At 46.2% G+C, this 22,094-nt stretch overlaps 1 protein-coding gene across 1 annotated transcript in view; it reads left to right on the top strand.

Annotated features, from left to right (window-relative positions):
* Positions 1 to 7,923, top strand: part of LOC144807646 (uncharacterized) — a 32,041-nt gene extending 24,118 nt beyond the window's left edge. Inside the window, exon 2 of the mRNA XM_078673270.1 lies at positions 3,827 to 7,923. Within this exon, the coding sequence (XP_078529396.1) occupies positions 4,539 to 5,513 (975 nt within the window). The 5' untranslated portion in view covers positions 3,827 to 4,538 and the 3' untranslated portion in view covers positions 5,514 to 7,923. The remainder of the gene's footprint in view (positions 1 to 3,826) is intronic.
* Positions 7,924 to 22,094: the final 14,171 nt, after the last annotated feature.

Below are 22,094 nucleotides of genomic sequence, written 5' to 3'. Positions count from 1 at the left end.
AGACTGAGCTTGCTTGGGACAGACTTTTAATCACAGCTGCTAGTACAGAATCACAAAACAATAATCACCTCAGATGAAGGAGCCATTTAATTAGACGTGGGGGAAACTGAAAGACAACTTATGCCACTTCAGCATTATATGTAAAACACAACAAGTTTCTGAAAGAATAAAGCGACCACCCAATTTAAATTGCATGGATAGTCATATGGTGCCTACTTCGTTTACAACTGATGGTGACTAGAGTAATTTAGTTCATAGTATGGATTGATTTGCTCTCACGCCCCCGTCCATCCACAGACACACTGCCCCTCCTTCAGTCTTTTCTGGCTGTTCAGATCAAGGCATTACTTGTCTATTATGACTGCTTCGAAATCCTCAGCAGGTACAGATGTCCTGAAAGTCCTGCTGCTGGTGCTGCTGCTGTTGTTTTTGCAGCTATCTATCATGTTGACTGCTCTTTGGAACAGTACGGGAGAGAGGGATGCCAGATTGCAAAGCGACCAGTTCTCCGGAATCCACGAGCCCCGGGGTCCAGAGATTTTGCAGTTATGTGTTGGAATAATAGGAGGAAGCCATCACCTTCACGTTCCCAGCAAATCCTGCACATGTGGAACGAGCACCATGATTGCTGGTTGATGCACAACAACCTCCTTGCTGATTGGCCAAAATGGCTTCAGAGGTGGGAGAATAACAAGGTTGGTTGCAGGAGAGCTCTTGCCCATTGTTTTCAACAACCTTTATTGAAAACGGTAGCTTTCTAATTAGGCTTTTATGTCCAGCTTGGAAGCATTTTAATAAAGAAAAAATCTTATGTCCTGATCCTCTGTTCCATAGTAACACTTTCAGCAGTAGAATGCATTTCAGAGAACTAACGTGTACACGCAGCGTAGACGGCATTTGCGAGTCTATGCAAGTAAGAAAGCTGATATTTTAAATTTAACAAAATCAGTACTTGCATGCATCAGGTTCCTGGCAGCCACATGGGCTGCTAGTCAGCTGTAGCAGGGGAGTAGGGGAGGTGGGCCGTTCGGAGCCCAGCTCAGCAGCTGATTACTATGGCCAGAAGAGTCTTTTGCCGCTGATGAAGATGTGGATGGGGCTGGAGGGGGATCAGAGGCAGCTTTGAAACTGCAAATAAAATTTATGTGCCGCGCTTGGAAAATCAGTGGCACCATTGTCCGAGGTGGGCACGTCGTTTTGCCTGCAGTAGGAAAAACTCATTACAGAAAATAGAGCACGCACCATGTAACAACCAAGTAAAGGTGCTAGTAGGCATGGGAGGATACAAATGGCGACATGTCCATACTAAGGAGGGACTAATAAGCTTTATAATGAATCAGACGCCACCATTAACGAAGGACAAAGACACAAGCCAATCAAAAATAAGGGTGGGGGAGTGAGCGAAGCTTCTCTCCGAACTGTACAGAACTACCACAGATCTCCGCAGAGCAGCGCCTGCACGCTGGCTCAGGCTTGACCTAATAAATGACTCTACCCATTCCAGGAGGAGAAACATGTAAACAATCTCCTAACTAAAATATTAGAACAATATAAAATATTAGATTGTTCCCAAATTGGATTTAGATCATACAGCACCGAAATTGCTCTTTTAACAGTTACTGAATCCCTTTGGAGTACTACAGATGCTGGCAAATCCCAGGCTCTGATACTCCTAGATTTAAGTGTGGCCTTCGTGACTGTCTCACATGCAATAATATTAACCCGCCTCAATGACCTACGGGTACAGGGCAAAGGTCTTACCTTCTTTTTAAAGGAGTGGTCTTTTAAAGTTATACCCCTCCCTTTCACCTCATCACAAAGAAGACTGGCTCCTGGCATCCCTTGGGATTTGGAGCTCAGTCCTACCCTTTTTAATATCACATCAGACCTCTGGCGGAGGTAGTGAAATATTTTGGAATATCTAAATAGTGTTGTATGCTGATGACACTCAGCTAATTATTTCCCTGTCGGCTTTTATCATTCTAAGAACTGTGTTGGCCAAATGGATGCACGACATCTGTTTAAAACTTAACCAAGGAGTACCCAGCCTAGCTGCCTGGATGCAATTTTACATGCCCTCCAGAACACTGCGCTCTGCCAATCTAAACCTGGCCCACATCCCTCGTCACAGCAGAGCCAAACGGGAGGTTTCTCCTTCCATGTCTTACCTCCGACCCGATTGGATTCTATGACTCCTAACCTTGGAAAGATTCAATATCACTTACTGTTCCGCAAACAGTGGAGGACCCAGCTCTTCTCCATCTGGGCTGACGATTTCGCCTCTCTGCCGCTGTGTTTCTTAGGATCCTTTTATGTCCCTTGATGATATTTTCTGACACCTGGACCCTCACCTTCCCCTCAGGGCAGGCAGCCTTCAGGTGTTGTGCTTTCTAAGGCTCTGCTCCCCTCTTGTAAAGGGTCAAAGTGGTAACACCCTTGCAGCAAGTGCCTTTATCAGCCGCAGTATTAAGATACAGTGCACAACAATTCCCAGCCCAGTAAAGGCCTGAAACAGAACCAAAAAGGAGCATGTACCTATATGATCGCCTCCCCTGTTTGTACCACATAAGCATCTACCTGTTCACTTCCTCCGTTTTTATGTCCTGGGCGAGCTTCTCTAAAGACTCTTGATCCTTCTACTGCCAACCATCGCGTTTGTCTATCAGATCATTACTTGATGTCTGCTGTGTTCATCGAGTCACTCCGCTGCTTTAGCTGTCAATGAACCCTGATGAGCGAGTACACAGACATAAGGGAGTATGGAAGGTGATGAACAGAGAGTAAGGTAAAGCTGATTTTAAGAAATTCCCAACTGTGTAAATGCTGCACTCACCTGAAAGCAATGGACATCTTGTTCCACTCTGCCAATGCTCCATCCCCAACCTAGCACCAAACAGAAAACATTAAGTCAGATACCCTGGTAAGGTAGAAAAAGACAAAAAGCAGACACGTATTGGCAGCAGAGATATCGCATGTATATTACTGGTTGTGATGGAATCTCTATAATAAATGCTGCAATCTTCCAACAAATGCTTGAACCATCCCTAGGAATGGGGCAAAGATAACTTAACAAACAGAAAAGTAAAGACAGGAGTTAGAACTTAAGCTTCTCCAGTGTAAACTGGAAAGTACTGTCAAGAGGAGTGTGAATGGAGCTGCATTTGTTATATACTTCCTGAAGCGTTACCTTTATTATATACTTCCTAGAGCTTTACCTTTACTATATACTTCCTGGAGCGTTACCTTTATTATATACTTCCTAGAGCTTTACCTTTACTATATACTTCCTGGAGCGTTACCTTTATTATATTTTTCCTGGAGAGTTACCTTTATTATAAACTTCCTGGAGCGTTACCTTTATTGTATACTTCCTAGAGCGTTACCTTTATTACTTCCTGGAGCGTTACATTTATTATATACTTCATGAAGAGTTTTCTTTGTCATGTAGTCTTGAAAGGGTTACTGCTGTTATACGATTCCTGAAACTGAAGTGACAGCAACACATCTTGATCCATCTCTTCTTACACAATCCCTTCTTGTTTAAATGAAATCTTAGCCATGTGCGTCTTCGTAAAGCTGTACCTCTAGCAAGTGGGCACCCCATGTGTGCTCTTTCTGTACTAAGTTACTGTGTGGACACCGGAAAATCACCTCCTTTTCTGAATTAAGTAAAACATTTAGTTAAAAATCTGTGTATGGTGAAATATCTCTTAGTAACTTTCATAAATGGTAATATCCAGATGTCTTTTCCCACTAGTTAAATATTGTGTATTCACATTCTCTTACATTTCCATTTAGTGATTTTAAATCTCTTTACATCCAATAGGAAACCAGCCTTGAATGCACAAATGATCGTGAATAATGACAGTAATCGTGCACATATGAAAACAAGTGGTTGGAAAAAAAGAGGTCCAATATATAGGAAAAAATCTGCATAGAGACTGAGGAACTTGAACATAAACTGATACATCCTGGAAGAGGCACTCCAGAGCAATTCGGTGAATATAAGAGTCTGAGCTGTGCACCTCCACGCCACAGGACTAAGAAATGACCTCTAGAAAATTAAGACAACAACACTGACAAACCACTTCCTGTGTAAACAGGCCTCCACCACCAGCTTTGATCATGTGTTCGGTATGAGGGGGATACAGCATTGCTCTTGTTCCTGTAATGATGGCAGACTACCATTCAGCACGCTAGGTGTATTGTAAACTCTTTCTGGCCAAACCACAGGAGCCAGAGAAAAGCACAAGGGAGTGGAGCCAGATAACTGAAGGGTAAAGGAAAGAGAGGGTCTCTGATCTACAACAGATTGTCCCAATTTGCTTCAACCAGAAGGAAGACTGATCTCAACTCATAAACATGAAAAACCAATCTGCAATCTAAAGACACAACCACCTACAAAGAAGCTTTACTTGCCACAATTATAATATATGTACTTGGTGAGTCTTGTATTTCATTGTGAAATCTGAAATCAACAATGCAAAATACCACACACATTCAGGGAATGTGAGAGTAACACAAGTGCTTTATCAACCATGTTAGCTCCTCAGGAAACGCAGCCATGGGATGCAGACAAATATAAACCCGACCCAGAGACACTAACCAAGAAAGAAAAATCATACACAAGCAGCAAGAGCTTTAGTTTGTCATCACTACTAAAGAGCCATCAGCAAACACACACAGGAGAAGCAACATGCAATTGCAATGAATGTGTGAAGAAATTTAGTCAGTTAGCACTCCTAAAAGATAATCAGCGAACACACATGGGGGAAAAACCATACCATTGCAATGAATGTCTGAAGAGCTTCAGTCTATTATCAAATCTCAAAAGACATCAGCGAACACATACTGGGGATAAACCGTACCATTGCACTGAATGTGTGATGGGCTTCAGTCATTTATCACAACTCGAAGTTCATCAGCGAACACACACAGGGGAAAAACCATACCATTGCAATGAATGTCTGAAGAGCTTCAGTCTATTATCAAATCTCAAAAGACATCAGCGAACACATACTGGGGAAAAACCGTACCATTGCACTGAATGTGTGAAGGGCTTCAGTCATTTATCACTACTCCAAGTTCATCAGCGAACACACACTGGGGAAAAACCATACCATTGCACTGAATGTGTGAAGAGCTTCAGTCAGTTATCACAACTCCAAGTTCATCAGCGAACACACACTGGGGAAAAACCATACCATTGCACTGAATGTGTGAAGAGCTTCAGTCTGTTATCAAATCTCCAAAGACATCAGGGAACACATACTGGGGAAAAACCATACCATTGCGGTGAATGTGTGAAGAGCTTCAGTCGGTTATCACAACTCAAAGTTCATCAGCGAACACACACTGGGGAAAAACCATACCATTGCACTGAATGTGTGAAGAGCTTCAGTCGGTTATCACAACTCCAAGATCATCAGCGAACACACACTGGGGAAAAACCATACCATTGCACTGAATGTGTGAAGAGCTTCCGTCAGTTATCACAACTCCTAAGACATTAGGGAACACACACAGGGGAAAAACCGTACCATTGCACTGAATGTGTGAAGAGCTTCAGTCACTTATCACAACTCCAAATACATCAGCGAACACACACTGGGGGAAAAACCATACCATTGCAGTGAATGTGTGAAGAGATTCAGCATGTTATCAAGTCTTCGAAGACATCAACGAACACACACAGGAGAAAAACCATAGCATTGCAGTGAATGTGTGAAGAGCTTCAGTCGGTTATTGGACCTACAAAAACATAAACAAACACACACTGGGGAAAAAACATACTTTTGCAATGATTATGGAAGTAGTTTTAGTGATTTCTCAAATCTCAGGAGTCATCAGTGAACACACACAGGGAAAAAGCCATTCCAGTGCAGTGAATGATTGAAGAGCATTAGTCTGTTATTAATTCTGCAGAGACCTCAGCGAACACACACAAGGGAAAAACCATCTGATTGCAATGAATGAGGAAATAGTTTTAGTCATTCCTCAAAATTAAGGAATAATCAGCAAACACACACAGGGGAAAAACGTTCAAGTGCAGTGAGTGTGTTAAGTGCTTTAGTCAATTATCAGAAATACAAAGACATCAACGAACACACACAGGTGATAAACCCCTACCACTGCAGTGAATGTGAAAGTAGTTTTAGTAGTTACTCAGCATTAAGGAACCATCAGCATACACACACAGGTGAAACCCTACCACTGCAGTGAATGTGGAAGTAGTTTTATTGCCCCTTCAACATTAAGAAATCTCCAGCGAACCCACTTAGGGGAGATGCCATTCAAGTGCACTACACAAACACAAAAAGCAGAGAAACCATACCATTGTAGTGGATTTGGGAGTGTTGTCGGAAGAATTTTCAGCTAACTACAGAGATAAGTCGTAAAATCTATAAACATAACACACATGAATAAGTCTAACAAGCCCTGTCTGGGGAATATTTCTAGCTGATTTTGGTGTTTGGTCATTTTGTGCAATAACTGGTTCAATCACAGCTGCTAGAAAACAACATCCACAGGCACAAGAAGTCAAAGTAGGAAATTGTGACCTGTAACTCTGAGAGTTAATGCCTGCAGCGCACAACATTTACCTGCAAAGCACTGACTTGGGAGACATGATGTCCATTTCACTCATCAAATGCATCTGTTAATGCACCCACCATAGTGGAACTTCCCCAGAGGTGTCCAATATCAAGCTGGACCCTTGTGAAATTTGCTGGCTCACCACTGACAGTAAATGATTCACAGTGAGATTAATTGTATATGAATATATTTTAGACCTCTCTTATTTACAGAGAATCAACCAACCAACTCCTAACTGGTGAAAGGACAGAATCTGTGCATGATGGCGAAAGTATTGATCGGAGAGAGAGCTGACAAAAAGTTTAGTTCTTAATACGTTTCTGAAAGTTTGACAGTTAAGTAAAGAATCTTGAGCAGTAAAGAATTCCAGCTCTTAGAGTCCAGAACTATCGACTCCCTGCTTTACATTTCTTGATCCTTGGCACTGGGAAAACAATCTGGATTCAGAAGCAAAGGAACACAAAAGTTACTGATTTTTGACACAAATGATATTCAGGTTTGTTTTTACAAGTAAAAAGAAACTCTTGTTTTATAAACTGCCGGTGAATGAATGGGAATAAAAAGTATGTGCTGCCTCGTGAGCAAGCAGTGAAACTTTGTGATGCAGTTGGGACGTCCTCCGACCGCAAATAAGATGGATCGTAACATTCTGAATCATCTGTAAGGTGCTCTTGTGTTGCTGTAGCTGTCAAATACACAGTGTTCTCATAGCCCAACCTTGCTTAGAGGAAGGAGTTCACCGATATAATATGCACATCAGAAGAACGGATACATCTTCAGTAGCCAAAGATAGTAGAAATTAATGCTTTCCACCAAGTTCATTTTAACAAATTGTTGAGTCTAGGATGTTCTTCTTGCTGTCGACCCTCATCATCATCACTACATCACCGCACAGCCAGTCAGTAACAGGAAAGAGACTGCTCTTCAGCACACCCATCCTTATACATTACACACTACAGGGGTTTCCTCCAGGGCCAAACTCACTTTACTTTCACGTTAACAGCAACAAGTTCTAAACTGAACAAGGGGTTTGCATGGCCATTAGTGGCATAAGAAATTTGAAACCCAATACTTTAGAAATCTGTATTATTAATACATAACCAAACATCCAAACACCACCCATGTACGGACATCCAAGAGCCTTTAAAAACCACACTACAGATATATGTACCCAGATCAAACTCAATTTACTGTAACATTAACATGAACAAAATTATGATACAGCAAGGACAATCATGAGGATATGAAATTTACACAATGATGACTAGATTTTACATATTAATACGAAATGTATGTTTTTAGATTTGTAATAAAACAACACATTTATTTGAATTCATGGTATTTGACTACTGATTGTGTAGGAGACCTTAAATGTGATTTATTCTCTAAACTATAAAGATAATTTGTGATGTCATCAAGAAGCATAGTCTATTTGGCAATAGAGGGGTCAAATCTCAATAGCATGATTGCTTTCAGAAGGGAGTCTGGCACAGATGCAATCATAGTGGACTATTCTCGCCAGAATGCCTTCTCTCAGAGTGCGAGTTGTGTTTTTGGTCTCGGCCTGATCCAACGCATGCGCTGGTCTGGCTGAGACATTTAGTAGCTGCTTAGAAAAGTGCTACTTTCCTGGCAACCAGCTTACTATCACGCGCACAAGAGCGTGCGCACCTGCGCGTAATAGCAAGCTGGTGGCCGGCAAGGTAGCACTTGCGGTGACGCGCCATGTCACCACTCGCGTTTTGTTTTTAATTTCTTGGCTGCGCGGCTTTACTTTTATGGCCACGAGGCCAAATGTAGGTGCAATGCTGCAGTTCGCCTCCCGAGAGTTCCCTAATCCAGCTCTTAGGTTCTGTCCTTATGGAACCAATTTCTGCTAGAGCACCGCTCCCCTGCCATGCCACATGGAAGCGTTTCTTGTAATTTAGCCATCGCGGTGTTAAACACATATTTCCACATTAGCAGCCTTCCACACTTGGAAAGTGGGGACTGTTTTAAGAGCTTAGTCCTCGTGAAAACTTCAAACCTATATCCCCAATAGCAGTGCAAGCCTTTCCCTCTACAACCACCTCACAGGATGTTTGATAATGACATCACTCCAAACTGTAGTGCCTCGCTCCTACAGGAATGCGTTTCTGCTCTAAGCACATTCCCGAGAGTACTATTTCCGCGAATGTCAGGGGGTGCCTTCTGGAAGTAATTCCCGCTGCACAGACACATGCCTTTGTTAAGACCATGTTGCCACACAGTGGGTTCCGCTCCGAGTAACTGCTGCAGGTTTGCTTGTAAAAACATTTATTTTAAATAAATACGCGCGTCTGTGAATGTAATTGTGTGTGGGGGAGGGGCGGGGTGGTTATTTATAAAACATTGGCAAGAACATTGTAATTATTGACAAATCATTCCGAACAGGTGCCACACATGAATGTCTTCTGATAGACGATGTTGTAAAATATTTGAGGTACACACAGTGTAGTGTTGCGTTACTCGCGCAAAGGAAACGCTTTAGAGCGGGTCGGCACACCAGCATAGGAGATGGACCGCATCTGTGCAAACAACCCGACTGTCGTGTGCAGCTGAACCACAGACAACCAGCGGGTGACATCTGGCACCATCAGAGAGGTGTGTGTGTGGTGTGTGCTCACACACACAAGCACGCATCTAGAAAGCCCCTCTTGTCCGTCCACATGCATCTGCCTTTCCCTGGTTTGCACAGAAGTCTTTGCACACAATCCCTGCATTACTATGTTGTTGGCACGCGCTCGCACACACATACATCACACAGACCCACCAAACACCTGGTGCACCAGGGCTGTTCACGAGCATCCACCCAAGCAGATGGCGTTCTGTCTGGTTCAGATAATAGCATCCTTTAGCATGCATTCAACACTCGCGTTTCACAATTGTGTGCACTTACAGCATGCTGCCTTCGGACTGTTCACAAGTGTGTGCCTGCTCAGGCGGCGTGCATAACCTGCCATAATTGTGCAGAGCATTCATTCAAGTCGCCACCCGAAATACTAGTACAAAATGGGAGGAAGGGAGTAATTACTCAGAAGCGTGTGAATAATAGCCAGTGTGCAGTAAACGGTTCATCCGTTGCTGCCGCAGGGCAGTAGAAGAAGCAAGCCGTTCATTGGCTGACACCAAATAGGCTCTAGCCTTGCATTCAGAGCAGGCACACACTCGCCACCCCTGGTTTCACAAGAGCGTGCACCAGAAACCACACTTCTTGGGTTTTTCGTAAGTGAGTTCTGTAGTGTCGCGCTCTAGTCTTCGCGGTAGTACGCGATGACATAGAGCACGGCTGCCATTTTGGGAGCGCATTCCAGCGCCCACACCCGAGCGATCCAGACCGGTTCCCGGAACTCTTGTGATAATTAATAAATACTTCAAACCTTTCCCAGTAGTGTACGCTTCACAGTGGCGACGAGGTCGGGATTTAAAAAAAAAAAGGAAGGAAACATCAGGACCCACCAAAGTAAAGGAACCAGGGAAGACACGAGGAGGAGTGACCCGGGGGAGGCAGTGCAGGCAACAAGAGAGCGTGGCAGAAGACAACACCACCACAGGCAAGCACCAAGAGCAAGTGCAAGAAAGGAAAAGGGGGCGGGAAACATCAAAGAACACGGAGGTAGGAGGGTAGCCCCATCACAAGCAGAGCAGACCTAGCACCCCACGGGGAGGAACAGGCCCGACCAGGCACCACATGAGCGCGCCAAAGAGGGAGGCAACTCACATAGTGGGACCAACCACCATAGGAAGGAAAGAGAAAAGCAGAGAGGAATCACGCCCCACCAAGAGCATCGGATTCGTCACTCACTAAAGCGCCTACTGAACATTCAGGGCCCAGGCAGAACAAGTGCAGCACGGAGAGGTGGGTGCCTGGGAGCCCCAACAGAACCAGAAACGCAAGCGTGCCAGGCAGTCCCATGGGAGAAGAGGCAGCACTAGAAAGACGCGATGAAATGTGTGCGCAGGCGTCTTCACTAGCGACTCTAATCCCATTCCTACCCAAACCGGGTGCGCCCTTGATGAAGTGGGAGGATTGGAGAGAAAATTTCCTGAACTACTTAGAAGCCCTTGAGGATGAAGATGGGGAAGAATTTCCCAGCAAGAGGAGGAAGAGAATATTACTGCACAACTTAGGTCAAGAAGGAATCGGAGTCTTCCAGAATCTAGTCCCCACTACACGACAGGCCGCGGACGACGGCGTGTGTTTTGGCACGCGATAGAAGACCTTAACAACCATTATAGTCCGGCGGTGTGCACGTCCATAGATAGATACAACTTCCAACAGAGGAAACATGCGACGGGTGAATCGATAGATGACTATGTCGCAGCATTGAGGAAACTAGCAATCACGTGCAAATTTTGCGCCCTGCATGATGAGTTTATCAAAGACCAAATAGTCATGCACACGACTAACACGGGGATCCAAGACAAACTATTGGTGAACGGTGACGCTACCCTGAAGGAAGTCATAGCCATGGTGAAAAAGGTGGAACTTTCCAAAAGATGCGCAGATGCAGCGAAGAGAGAGACCATAACGAGGCACATGGTCAACAAAGTCAACAAAGCAGAACCACCAGAGAGAGGCAAAATGACGACAGCAGAAGGGAAGGCACAAAACAAATGGAACACACGACCCACACAGCCAAAGAAACCGAACAAAGAGGGCACAAACATGTGCTAAAGATGTGGAAGTCAGTCCCACGTGGCGTACGTCAAACGTTGCCCTGCATTCCGAGCAAATTGCATGCATTGTGGAATCATAGGACACTTTGAAAAGGTGTGTTGTCGCAAGTTGAAGATACCAACAGTAAAATACGTGACGCAAGACCTGGGAATGGAAGAAGAAGGAGGAGTGCAAGAAGAAGACAATGTACTGTGCGTGGAAGAACAAGTGCTAGGCATTGACTGCTGACACTCCAGGAAACCACAATGTGACATGGTAATAGGAGGTGTACCGATCAGGATGGTAGCACATTCGGGTACCCCATACAACATCGTACAATGGGCAGTGTGGAGCGAAAGCTTCAAACCTAGCCTGGGATCGCACCTCGAACCTCCAGACATACTTCCTATAACGTTTACAGGAGAACCCATTCCAATGGTAGGGTATCGAGCCCTGAAGTTCGAGTTCAAAGATCGCAGTGCATAGTGCAAACTATATGTAGCAGAGAAGGGTCCGTCTGTCCTCGGGTGGATAAATCAAGTTGACTTGGGCATACAATTGAACCCAGGAGGGGACACGCAAGTCCTGATGACCAGCACGAAGCATCAACCGAACTTCAAAAAGATGAAAAGCGATTTCCCACAGTGTTCGGAGGAAAAGTGGGTAAACTGGCGAAATTCACGCACAGAATAGATCTCAAGGAGAACGCCACTCCGTTTTCCCACAAAGTAAGGAATATACACATAGCGGTCATGGAAGTGGTACAACAGGAGTTGAAAAGACTGGAAGACAACGGGAGCATCGAACCGATAAACTCAGAATGGCTTCTCCGTTGGTGGTGGCGATGAAACCTAATGGCAAGGTCCGGCTATGCGTGGACTTACGCGAACTGAACAAGTGCATCATTGTGGAGAAATTTCCGTTACCACGGATAGAAGAGATGCTGGCAAAAACAAAAGGGATAAGATGGTTTTCCACCCTTGATCTCACTTCAGCCTATCACCAGATAGCCCTGCATCACACGAGCCGGAAACTGACATCCTTCATAACACCCTTCGGATGCTACCAGTTCCGCTGGATGTCCTTTGGCCTGGCGTCAGTAGCGTCAGGGTTCCAAAAATGTTTGCACAAACTGTTCGGAGACATAGAGGGAGAACAGTACTTCCAAGATGATATCTTGTTGATGGGCAAGGATCAAACCGACCATGCCAAAAATGTGGCAAAGGTGTTGCAAGTCCTAGAAGGTAATAGCCTGACGGCCGAATGGGAAAAGTGCAGTTTCGGTAAGACGTCAGTCACCTACCTAGGTCATGAGATCAGTGAACAGAGCATTACACCCAAGCAAGCTAACGTCAAAGCGATATGTGACGCACCAGCACCAAAGAACAAAGAGGAAGTGAGGTCATTCTTAGGGATGGCCGAGTAAAACAGTAAGTTCGTGCAGCATTTTGCCACCAAGACTTAACATCTGCGGCAGCTCATATGAGAAAAAACAAAGTTTACATGGACAGAAGAGGCACAAGGAGACTTTCAGAAAATCAAGGAAGAGATCAGCAAAGCAGTGCCCCTTCAAGGATATGATCCACAGGGACAGTCCAAGTCCCTATCAGCAACAGAACAGAAATTCAGTGTGATAGAAAAAGAAATGCTGGCAGTTGTGTGGGCCATGGGGAAATTCCACCAATTCTTATGGGGTACGAGGTTCCAGATTTGAGCCTTGAGACCCTCCCGGGTGAGTAGCGTGCTATACAAGTGTTATGATTGATTGATTGAGCTCAAGACAGACCATAAGCCCCTGGTCAAAGTACTCACATCCTGCGATCACGCTAGCGCTACACCCCGCATCGCCAAGATGACTCTGAAGCTGTTAGACTACAGATATGACGTGGAGTACATCCCAGGAACTAGGAATAAGGTAGTTGATTATCTCTGCCGAGCCTCAGCGATGGAGGAAGGGCAGACGAGGACGAAGTCCATGTAGCTTTTGCAGAAGACCCGGAGAAAGTGATAAGCGGTCAAGAATGGGAAAAGCCTACGAAAATGATCCAGACATCAAAGACGTTAAGGACTTCCTGCTACAAGGATGGCCCGAACAAAAGCATCTCCGAGCAGAACTCTGGAAATTCTTCGAGGTGCGTGAGGAGTTGTCCATTGGAGATATGGCAACATTCCTGTTTAGAGGGAATAAAGTCATCCCCCCAACGTCATTGGTACCGTACTTGTTAGCTGTATTGCATGAAGGACACCTGGGCATCGTGAAAACGAAAATGAGAACCAAACAGGTGTACTGGTGGCCGGCAATGGATATCCAAATTGAAAGGCATGTAAGGGAATGTGACCAGTGCCAGAGAGCGGACAAGTCTCAAACCCTACTACGGCCAGCACTGGGGAAGTTCGACAACCCTGCTAACCCTTGGGAGGAGTTGTCTATTGATATTCTTGGGACAGTACTCGATGCACAGGTAACCCCGAAGTATGTGTGTGTTCTCATCGATCGGTTTTCAAAGTGGCCAGAAATAGACTTACAGGAGGAGATGGACACGGAGACAGCCCTCAGATTTCTTACGACGACTTTCCTCAGAGAAGGCATACCCCGCTCCATTCTGAGTGACAATGGACAACGGACAATGGACCCCAATTAACCTTGGAAAAGTGGTACAAATACATGGAACGAAACGGAATCAAGATAAAACACACATCCATATACCACCCAGCGGGAAATAGTCTAGCCGAAAGGTTCTTGTCATAATGGGTTCCATACAAGCCGCCAGAGCAATGGGCAAGGAATGGGAAAAGGAAGTGCGGAGAATGCTGTGGGCCTACCACATTACACTCACTGGCACAGTGTACGGTACATTCCAAATCCTAAGAGGACCTGACCCTTTCACCAAGGACAATCTGGCATGGAAGAAAAAGACAGTAACGAGTAAATGGTCACCAGCAGTGGTTCAGCACAACTTGGAGAGAGCACAAAGAATATACACTGAGTACTACAATAAGAGATGCAATGTGAAGGACACCTCGCTAGAAAGGAGAGTGGGTCATAGTCAAACTTGCCCAGTTGAGAAGGAAAGGGGACAGCAAATACTGCCTGCCCATGCAAGTAAAGGAGGTATATGACAGAGCAGCATTGCTTAGCGATGCTAATGTCTGGTCACAGGATTGCATGTCCAAATGCAGCAAGATAATGCAATGGACCTGTGAAGAAAGACCAAGAACACAACAGAGCCAAAGCTCACCTACAGACAGCGCGTTACTGAGCAGAGGAGAAGAAGACTCGGACGTAGATGGAGGAGGAGCTGAGCACGATGAAGGAGATAATCCCATAGCAGAGGGACATCAGGAGGAGGCAGGTGAGACTTCTGAGAGAGAGACTCCTAAGGGAACTGGAAGCAGACTGGTGATCCAGGCAGAGAGCAACTCAGAGAGTTTCGCCTCCACTCTGGTAAGACGCACGCGGGCTGGGAGAACAGTAGTGAGGCCTGCCAAATACAGAGACTATGAACTGGGTGAAGGGAAATAACCAGAACCTAGAGAGACTCTTTATGGTTTGCTTTTTGTTATATAAAGAAGGGAGATATGTAGTGTCGCGCTCTAGTCTTCGCTGTAGTACGCGAAGACGTAGAGCACCGCCCCCTTTTTGGGAGCACATTCCAGCACCCAGACCCAAGCAATCCAGACAGGTTCCTGGCGCTCTATTGTGATATTTAATAAATAATTCAAACCTTTCCCCAGTCGTGTGCGCTTCATTCAAGTGGCTCCCCTCATCATTACAAGTTCCAAGGACTGTTCGGGAGAATGAACTCATCCTGGTGGCGTCCAGAGATATTTAATGAATGCATATACATGCGTCTTGCGTGAGTGTAAGAACACACACAAAGCATCCTTAAGGGGGTTCAATGATGTGCGCTGACACAGGTGGAGTCTAGGGGTTCAGCCCGCACCCCTCATTAGTTCTAGACCGATTGTGCATACTTCTGCGTTCTGGGGTTGTCTATGAGGTTGTCCTCACTCGCTTTACATCCAGGAATGACTCTTTATGAATGTACGCTCACGCGCTCATCATAATTGCTTTGTTCAAAAGAGGGTGAACCCCGCCCAGCATCAGTCACTTGCACCGAATACTTTGCCTCCCCCTCTGCCCCGAGCGTGGGGTTGTATGAGTGCTATCCTTGGTTCTCGTGAGTGAATGCTCATCGAGTGAGTATCCTGGTACAATGTATGAGTCGGTGAGTTCACAACTATCACGGAGAGTGTGTGCTAACCCAATCAGCAGCCCAATGCCCTTCATGTGTGCGTTCTCACACGCCCTGAGCCGGGGAAGTCTCACCTGAACGTCTCTTTGGCTGTCGCATGTGTGTGCTCTTACACAAAACATCCCACACTCCTCTGTGGGCGAGTACTGCATACATACATCCTCAGCGAGTCATTGTTGTGTGCAGAAACACTTATACATTTACTGTTGTTATTTCATTTCGCGGCCGCGTGGCCAATGCTTGTCTTCTCGATTCAATTAATCAATCAATCAATCAATCAATCAGAGTACTTGTACAGTGCGCTACTTACCCGTGAGGTTCTCAAGGTGCTATGGGTAGGGGGGTGCTGCTAATGCTCGAAAAGCCAGGTCTTGAGGAGTCTTCTGAAGGCGAGTAGGTATTGGGTCTGCCGTATGTGGGTAAAGAGGGTAGTTCCAGGTCTTGGCGGCGAGGTCGGAGAAGGATCTGCCGCCTGAGGTCGTTCGATTGATGCGGGGGACAGCTGCGAGGGCGAGGCTGGCGGAGCGGAGCTGGCGGGTGGGGGTGTAGAAGCTGACTCTGCTGTTCAGGTAGGCTGGTTCGGTGTTGTGGTGTGCTTTGTGTGCGTGGGTGAGGAGCTTGAAGGTGATCCTCTTGTCGACGGGGAGCCAGTGTAGGTCTCTCAGGTGGGGGGTGATGTGGCTGCGGCGGGGGACGTTGACGATCAGTCGGGGGAGGCGTTTTGGATGCGTTGTAGTCGTCGTAGGTGTTTGGCTGGGAGTGCGTTGCCGTAGTCCAGTCTTGTGCTGACGAGGGCCTGTGTCACCGTTCTTCTTGTTTCGGTCGGAATCCACTTGCAGATCCTGCGGAGCATGCCGAGGGTGTTGTAGCAGGAGAAGGAGACGATATTGACCTGCTTAGACATGGAGGAGTCGAGGATGAATCCTAGGTTGCGTGCATGGTCAGTGGGTGTTGGTGCTGTTCCCAGTGTGCTCGGCCACCAGGAGTCATCCCAGGCTGAGGGGATGGGTCTGAGGATGAGGACCTCCGTCTTGTCCTAGTTCAGCTTCAGACGGCTGCTCCTCATACAGCCGGCGACGGCCTTCATTACTTCGTGGAGGTTAGTTTTGGTGGTGTGTGGGTCCTTGGTGAGAGAGAAGATGAGCTGGGTGTCGTCGGCGTAGGAGATGATGTTGAGGTTGTGATGGTGGGCCACTTGTGCGAGGGGGGCCATGTAGACGTTGAACAGCCTCGGGCTGAGAGATGAGCCCTGGGGGACGCCGCAGATGATGTCGGTGGCTTCGGATCGGAAGGGTGGGAGGGAGACGCCCTGGGTTCTGCCGGAGAGGAAGGACGTGGTCCATTCAAGGGCCTTCTCTTGGATTCCAGCTTCTAGGAGGCGTGTCTTTAGAGTGCGATGGCAGACCGTGTCGATGGTGGCTGACCGGTCCAGGAGGGTGAGGGCTGATGTTTTGTCGTTGTCTAGTTGGCGCCTGATGTCGTCTGTGGGGGCAATGAGGGCTGTCTCGGTGCTGTGGTTTCATCTGAATCCGGACTGGGACGGGTCCAAGATGTTGTTGTCTTCCAGGTGGTGGGCCAATTGTATGTTGACGATTTTCTCGATGACCTTTGCCGGGAACGGGAGCAGGGAGATGGGCCGGAAGTTCTTGAGGTCCTTGGGGTCTGCCTTGGGCTTCTTGAGGAGGGCGTTGATTACGGCGTGCTTCCAGCTTTCCGGGAATGTCGTTGTTTCGAAGAAGATGTTGATGACCTTCCATGGCTGAGTCTGCTTTGTTGAGTACGTGGTGTGGGCACGGGTCTGACGTAGATCCTGAGTGGATGGAGTTCATGACCTTGCGTGTCTCATCGTCGTTGACGTTGGACCAGGAGGTCAGGCGGTGGGCGCTGGTAGTGTTCACAGGGGAGGTGGAGTCTGGCGTAGTCGGGGTGGTCATGGTGTTGAAGCTGTCGTGGATGTCAGCGATCTTGCGGTGGAAGAAGATGGCTAGTGAGTCGCACAGTTCTTGTGAGGGCGGGATGTCGTTGGCGTTGGCGCTGGGTTAGGAAAGTTTCTTTACGATGCTGAAGAGCCCCTTGCTATCGTGTGCGTTGTTTTCCAAGCAGTCTTTGAAGGAGGATCTCTTGGCTAATCTGATGAGGTGGTGATGTCTGCGGGTGGCGTTCTTGTGGGCTGCGTGGTTGTCCGGTGTGCGTTCATGGAGCCATATCTTCTCCAGTTTCCGGCATGCGCGTTTTTTAACTTTTGTTTGTAAAAGCGCACGCGTCGCTTTCACGTTAATGGCGGCCAGGGACATGGCCGTCATTAAAGTGAAAGCGTTGCACTGGGCACTTTTGCAAACAACCATTGGTCTCGCAATCCCCTCCCCTCTTCAATAGCCGACACTGAGTTCTCGCTAGCACCTCCCACAGCACCGCCTTTATTCATGTGGTAAACACAGCGGCCATTATTCGTTCGTCTCAGAAGTTCAGTCTTTCCTGGCGGGCCTGGATTTCAGATCAATCAAGCCCAGCCAGCTGGGCTGCCTCTGAATAAGTGAACCACCGTCCAAGTTATTTGCCTTAGTGCCGCCTTCACTGATTTACATAAATAAAGCACACAGCCTGACGTATCTGTGCAGTATGTGCATCTGGGCTGCACACTGCCTGTTGTTTTCAGGTACAGGTAACAGCCCAGGTAAAAGATTGCTCCATGCAGGCACTGCTGCAACAGGTAAAAGAGCTGTCACTAGTCAGCACAGTGGAAGGCTCTTTACAAAGGGTGATGGATTTCTATAGTTGTTTGCTATATTTGGGTATTAAAGTGGTACCAATAAGGTACAACTAATGCACAGACCATGTTAAATTTAAAAATTGCTAAATAATTAAGTTAAATTATTGCAAAATGTGCTGCATAATCCCACATAATTAGCATTTTTGGCCATAATTTACTCACCCCTGCTGCATAATTTGACTCCCCTGCCGCATAATTCCTATGGCCCAGACTATAGGAGAGACCGATCATACAAAGGCAATGCTAGAAAAGAGTATCAGATGAGGGACAAACCAGGTGGAGACAGTCCTTGGTCACAGCACCGTAGATAGTCAGGCTCGACATTTACCTGTCTTAAGATCTTTAACGGAGTTTCAGTAATTTATATTGCAAAATAGCTCACCAAGCTAACACTTACTACAGCAAAACATTATTAATTACCTAGGCAAAACCAATTGCATTTACCAATGCACGACTTTTTAGCTACCTATCAAACACATAACAGTAACTAAAAAGAACAAGCATTGGCATAGCCAATAGGTCTCACTTTTGGGACCTTATAAGTATTTTGTTCCGCAGCACAATATCCTTGGTGCAACAACATCAACTGTTGCATGGCTAAAAACCTATAAGGTCCCAAAGGTGAGACCTATTGGCTATGCCAATGTTTGTTTTGCTTGAGATGGTACTACCTCTCCTTCTGTGTTAATGAAGAGAGAAGTGCTGCCTGTAATACTAAGATCTGGGATTCACTCCTGTTTTGGGAACATAATTCAGTAGTTTCTACCCAATTCATACCCGATTTGTTTAGGAAACCTAAAAATATGTCTGTATCCTGGCACTACTCTTGTTAATAATCCAAAAAATACCACAGAATGTTGAGTACGTGAAAGCAGTGTGCCACACAAGGGATTTAAACATGAATCTGTCAAATACAAAATGTACTTTTTATTATTTTTTTAAGGTTCTTATATAGCGCTGCTTTATCTAATAATGTCTGATGGGTTTTCTTCCAGAGCCGTTCCCCTTCAGAAGAAGTTCTCCATCGACAGACCCAGGGAGAATTCCTATGAAAGGTTGACAATCTGTCCAACTATAAACAGGGCTGCTGGGAGGACCAGTGGTTTGGCTGGTGTAATGCTTTGTTGCATTTTTTATTGAGTTATAGCGTGCCCTGTCCACCACACCCTCAATCCAGCCCGCCTTTCTTTAGTGATTTTTCTATTTTGAGTTACATTTGAAGACTGTCCCCCTCATTTATAGTTTGACAGGTGGCCCACGGTCTGTCAGAGAAGCAGTCCTAACAACTTCCAGTACCCCGTTGGACTACCATCTACCATATTTAGCGATTTCCACCAACCTGGCTATCCCTGTGTCTTCAGAGGAGCAACAGGAGCTTTTCTAAAAGCACCTAAAGTTTGCTGAGTGGCTGCCATGTTTCACACGGGTGCCCAACAGACTTTTTTGTTTTACTCCTAAAGTGAGAGTTTGCTTTTGCTTTTGCTTTTTGTAAAACCAATAAATAATGTACTTGATACACTGAGAGCTTTCTGCAAGGGAGTCTAGGTCTGCGCTGTCTTTTCAAGAGATGCTGTATGCAGTATAGCGGGGGAAGCTTTTCGCCTATCTTTTTCATTGGCCGAAATTCTAAATGCTGCAATCTGATTGGTTTTGGCCAACTTAATCCCGCCTCCTGACAGCCATGTCATCATTGTTGTCCTTCCACGGCTATCGGCCCCTTTACTTTTAAAGCTGTTTTGTTCCCCTGCCTCCACTGTTCCCTCCCGCAGTCCGTGAATTCCTTTTACCACCACCACTCCTCCACCTCCTCACATTCGTGCCTTTTTTAACGCTTGTACCTCTGTTTAAAATGCAATAGGTCTCGCGTAAATATGAGTCATATTGCATTTTAAAAGCTTGGTTGTCCCTGATTGGTGGGTAAACTCGCACGTTTTTTGTTTCGCATGCGCGCAATACCTCTGATTCTGCACCTGCGCCGAACATACCGCATGCCTTCATTTGTAAGGAGACCCGGGAGGAGAGCGTTATCAGCGCATTAACGCAACTTAGCATAACAAGAGGATGTGTCGAAAAACTGAGAGCGGCCAACTTGTTTGTTTCATTGTTCCCCCGATCATGCCTTGTCACCGCATGCAGTGTGGGAACCTCTTGCCTACCCCTCCCCAAATCTGAGCCACGAGAGCTGCTCATGAGCCAGCCTCTACCACCCAGGTGAGACAGATGCGGCGAGGGCTAGAGGGAAAGGGAACCGAATACAAACCCGTCTGCCAGCAGGACCCAAAACCAAACGGGACAGAGTGAGTTAGCCTACCGCTCACTTCGCAGCTCTGAAGATCAGCCTCGGCACCGGAGCTGCCGGCCCGCAGCCAGCATCAATGTGGTATGGACCGAGGATGATGCCGGTAAGTGCTGTTAAAGCTTACTAACTCTCAGCAGCACAGCCAAGTCAACAGAGATGTGTGCGACTGTCCAAACTGGCAACAAATCCGATTCCAGCAGGGCCGCCCAATATGTATCGGTAAATAATCACTTGCAGTAGGGCTTTAAGTAGAATGAAAAAACTGAGGGGTATTTCCAATAGGGGCGTGGCCAATGTCATTGAGGGCATGGCTTAAAACACTTATGCTAAAAATCTGTAGTGTGTGCCCGACTGGTGTTTTGCTGTTTCTGTCCATTCATCCTTATATAGAACAGATCAAGTAACATTACATGTACAAATGAACACCACCTGTGATTTCGTTATATATAATATTAAACATGCTTCAGTTCTTGTAGACGAGGATGTGGCAGAAGTCTAGAGCTACCAACCTTCGAGCTGAGCGCGCAGGTTTGAGCCTCACATCCGCTCAACATCCTGGGATTCAACAAATGACCACGACCTTGCGTGATGTCACTGGTGCTCATGTCTGCCATATAGAAAACTGACAAACATATCACTGCAAAGTTTCATCAAAAGCAGTGCCGCGTGCTATATTGACGAGTTAAGTTTCTAACCCCCACCCGTAGGGTAAAAATGGAGAGCCAAATTGGGACCTGTTTCAGCACCTGCTTTTAACCCCTTCAGCGCTGATGACAAAGCCAGCTCGTCATGGGCGTTACCTGCGCTACGCGCATGACGAGCTGGCTTTGTCACGATACGCGCGATTTTCAAATTTCAGCGGGAAAACCCGCTAGCACGGTAGAGGTTAAGAGCTGATAGTTCTGAGCATCTGCAGGATCCGGCCCACCTAAAGCCCTGACTTGCAGTTACTTCCACCCGATAGTAGGTTCACGCTGCTTACTTGATACATTGAAGCATAAGCAGGCTCTCTGTTTGCTCTCTCCTCAATCCTGTCACCAATCTGTTACTTCTGGCGTTCGTGAATTGCTGCATAATCTTGCCTCATGCTTGGGTTGAAATCTGGAGTCTAAAAGATATTTTGACAATATATATGCGCAAAATGCCCTCACCCCCAAGTGCTTCGAGCTGCACCTGGTATTGCTCAGTGTATGTTTATTTTCTTACATTTTCTTTGGAAGGTGGCAACCTTTGTGGTACGCTCTTAATCAAAACCTTTTGCAAAACATTGGCGTTAATAGCAAAAATATTCAGATCAGTTACAGAACGTTCAGCCTCTGTCATGATGCACTTTGAACCTGACCAGGCCTTCCCAGACTGGAGTTGGATCTCAGCCCGTAGGGCGCTGCAAATGAAGCCTTGAAATCACTGTAACTGCTGCCAGTGTTGACAATCATCACTAATTCCCAACAATCACTGTTTTCCATTTTATGAAGATGAGTCACTCTGAGGTATTTC

The sequence above is a fragment of the Lissotriton helveticus genome, chromosome 1_2 (assembly GCF_964261635.1).
Source record: "Lissotriton helveticus chromosome 1_2, aLisHel1.1, whole genome shotgun sequence".
NCBI classification, from domain to species: domain Eukaryota; kingdom Metazoa; phylum Chordata; class Amphibia; order Caudata; family Salamandridae; genus Lissotriton; species Lissotriton helveticus.
The sequence above is the reverse complement of the archived record's forward strand: the minus strand, read 5'-3'. Positions and strand labels throughout refer to the sequence as shown.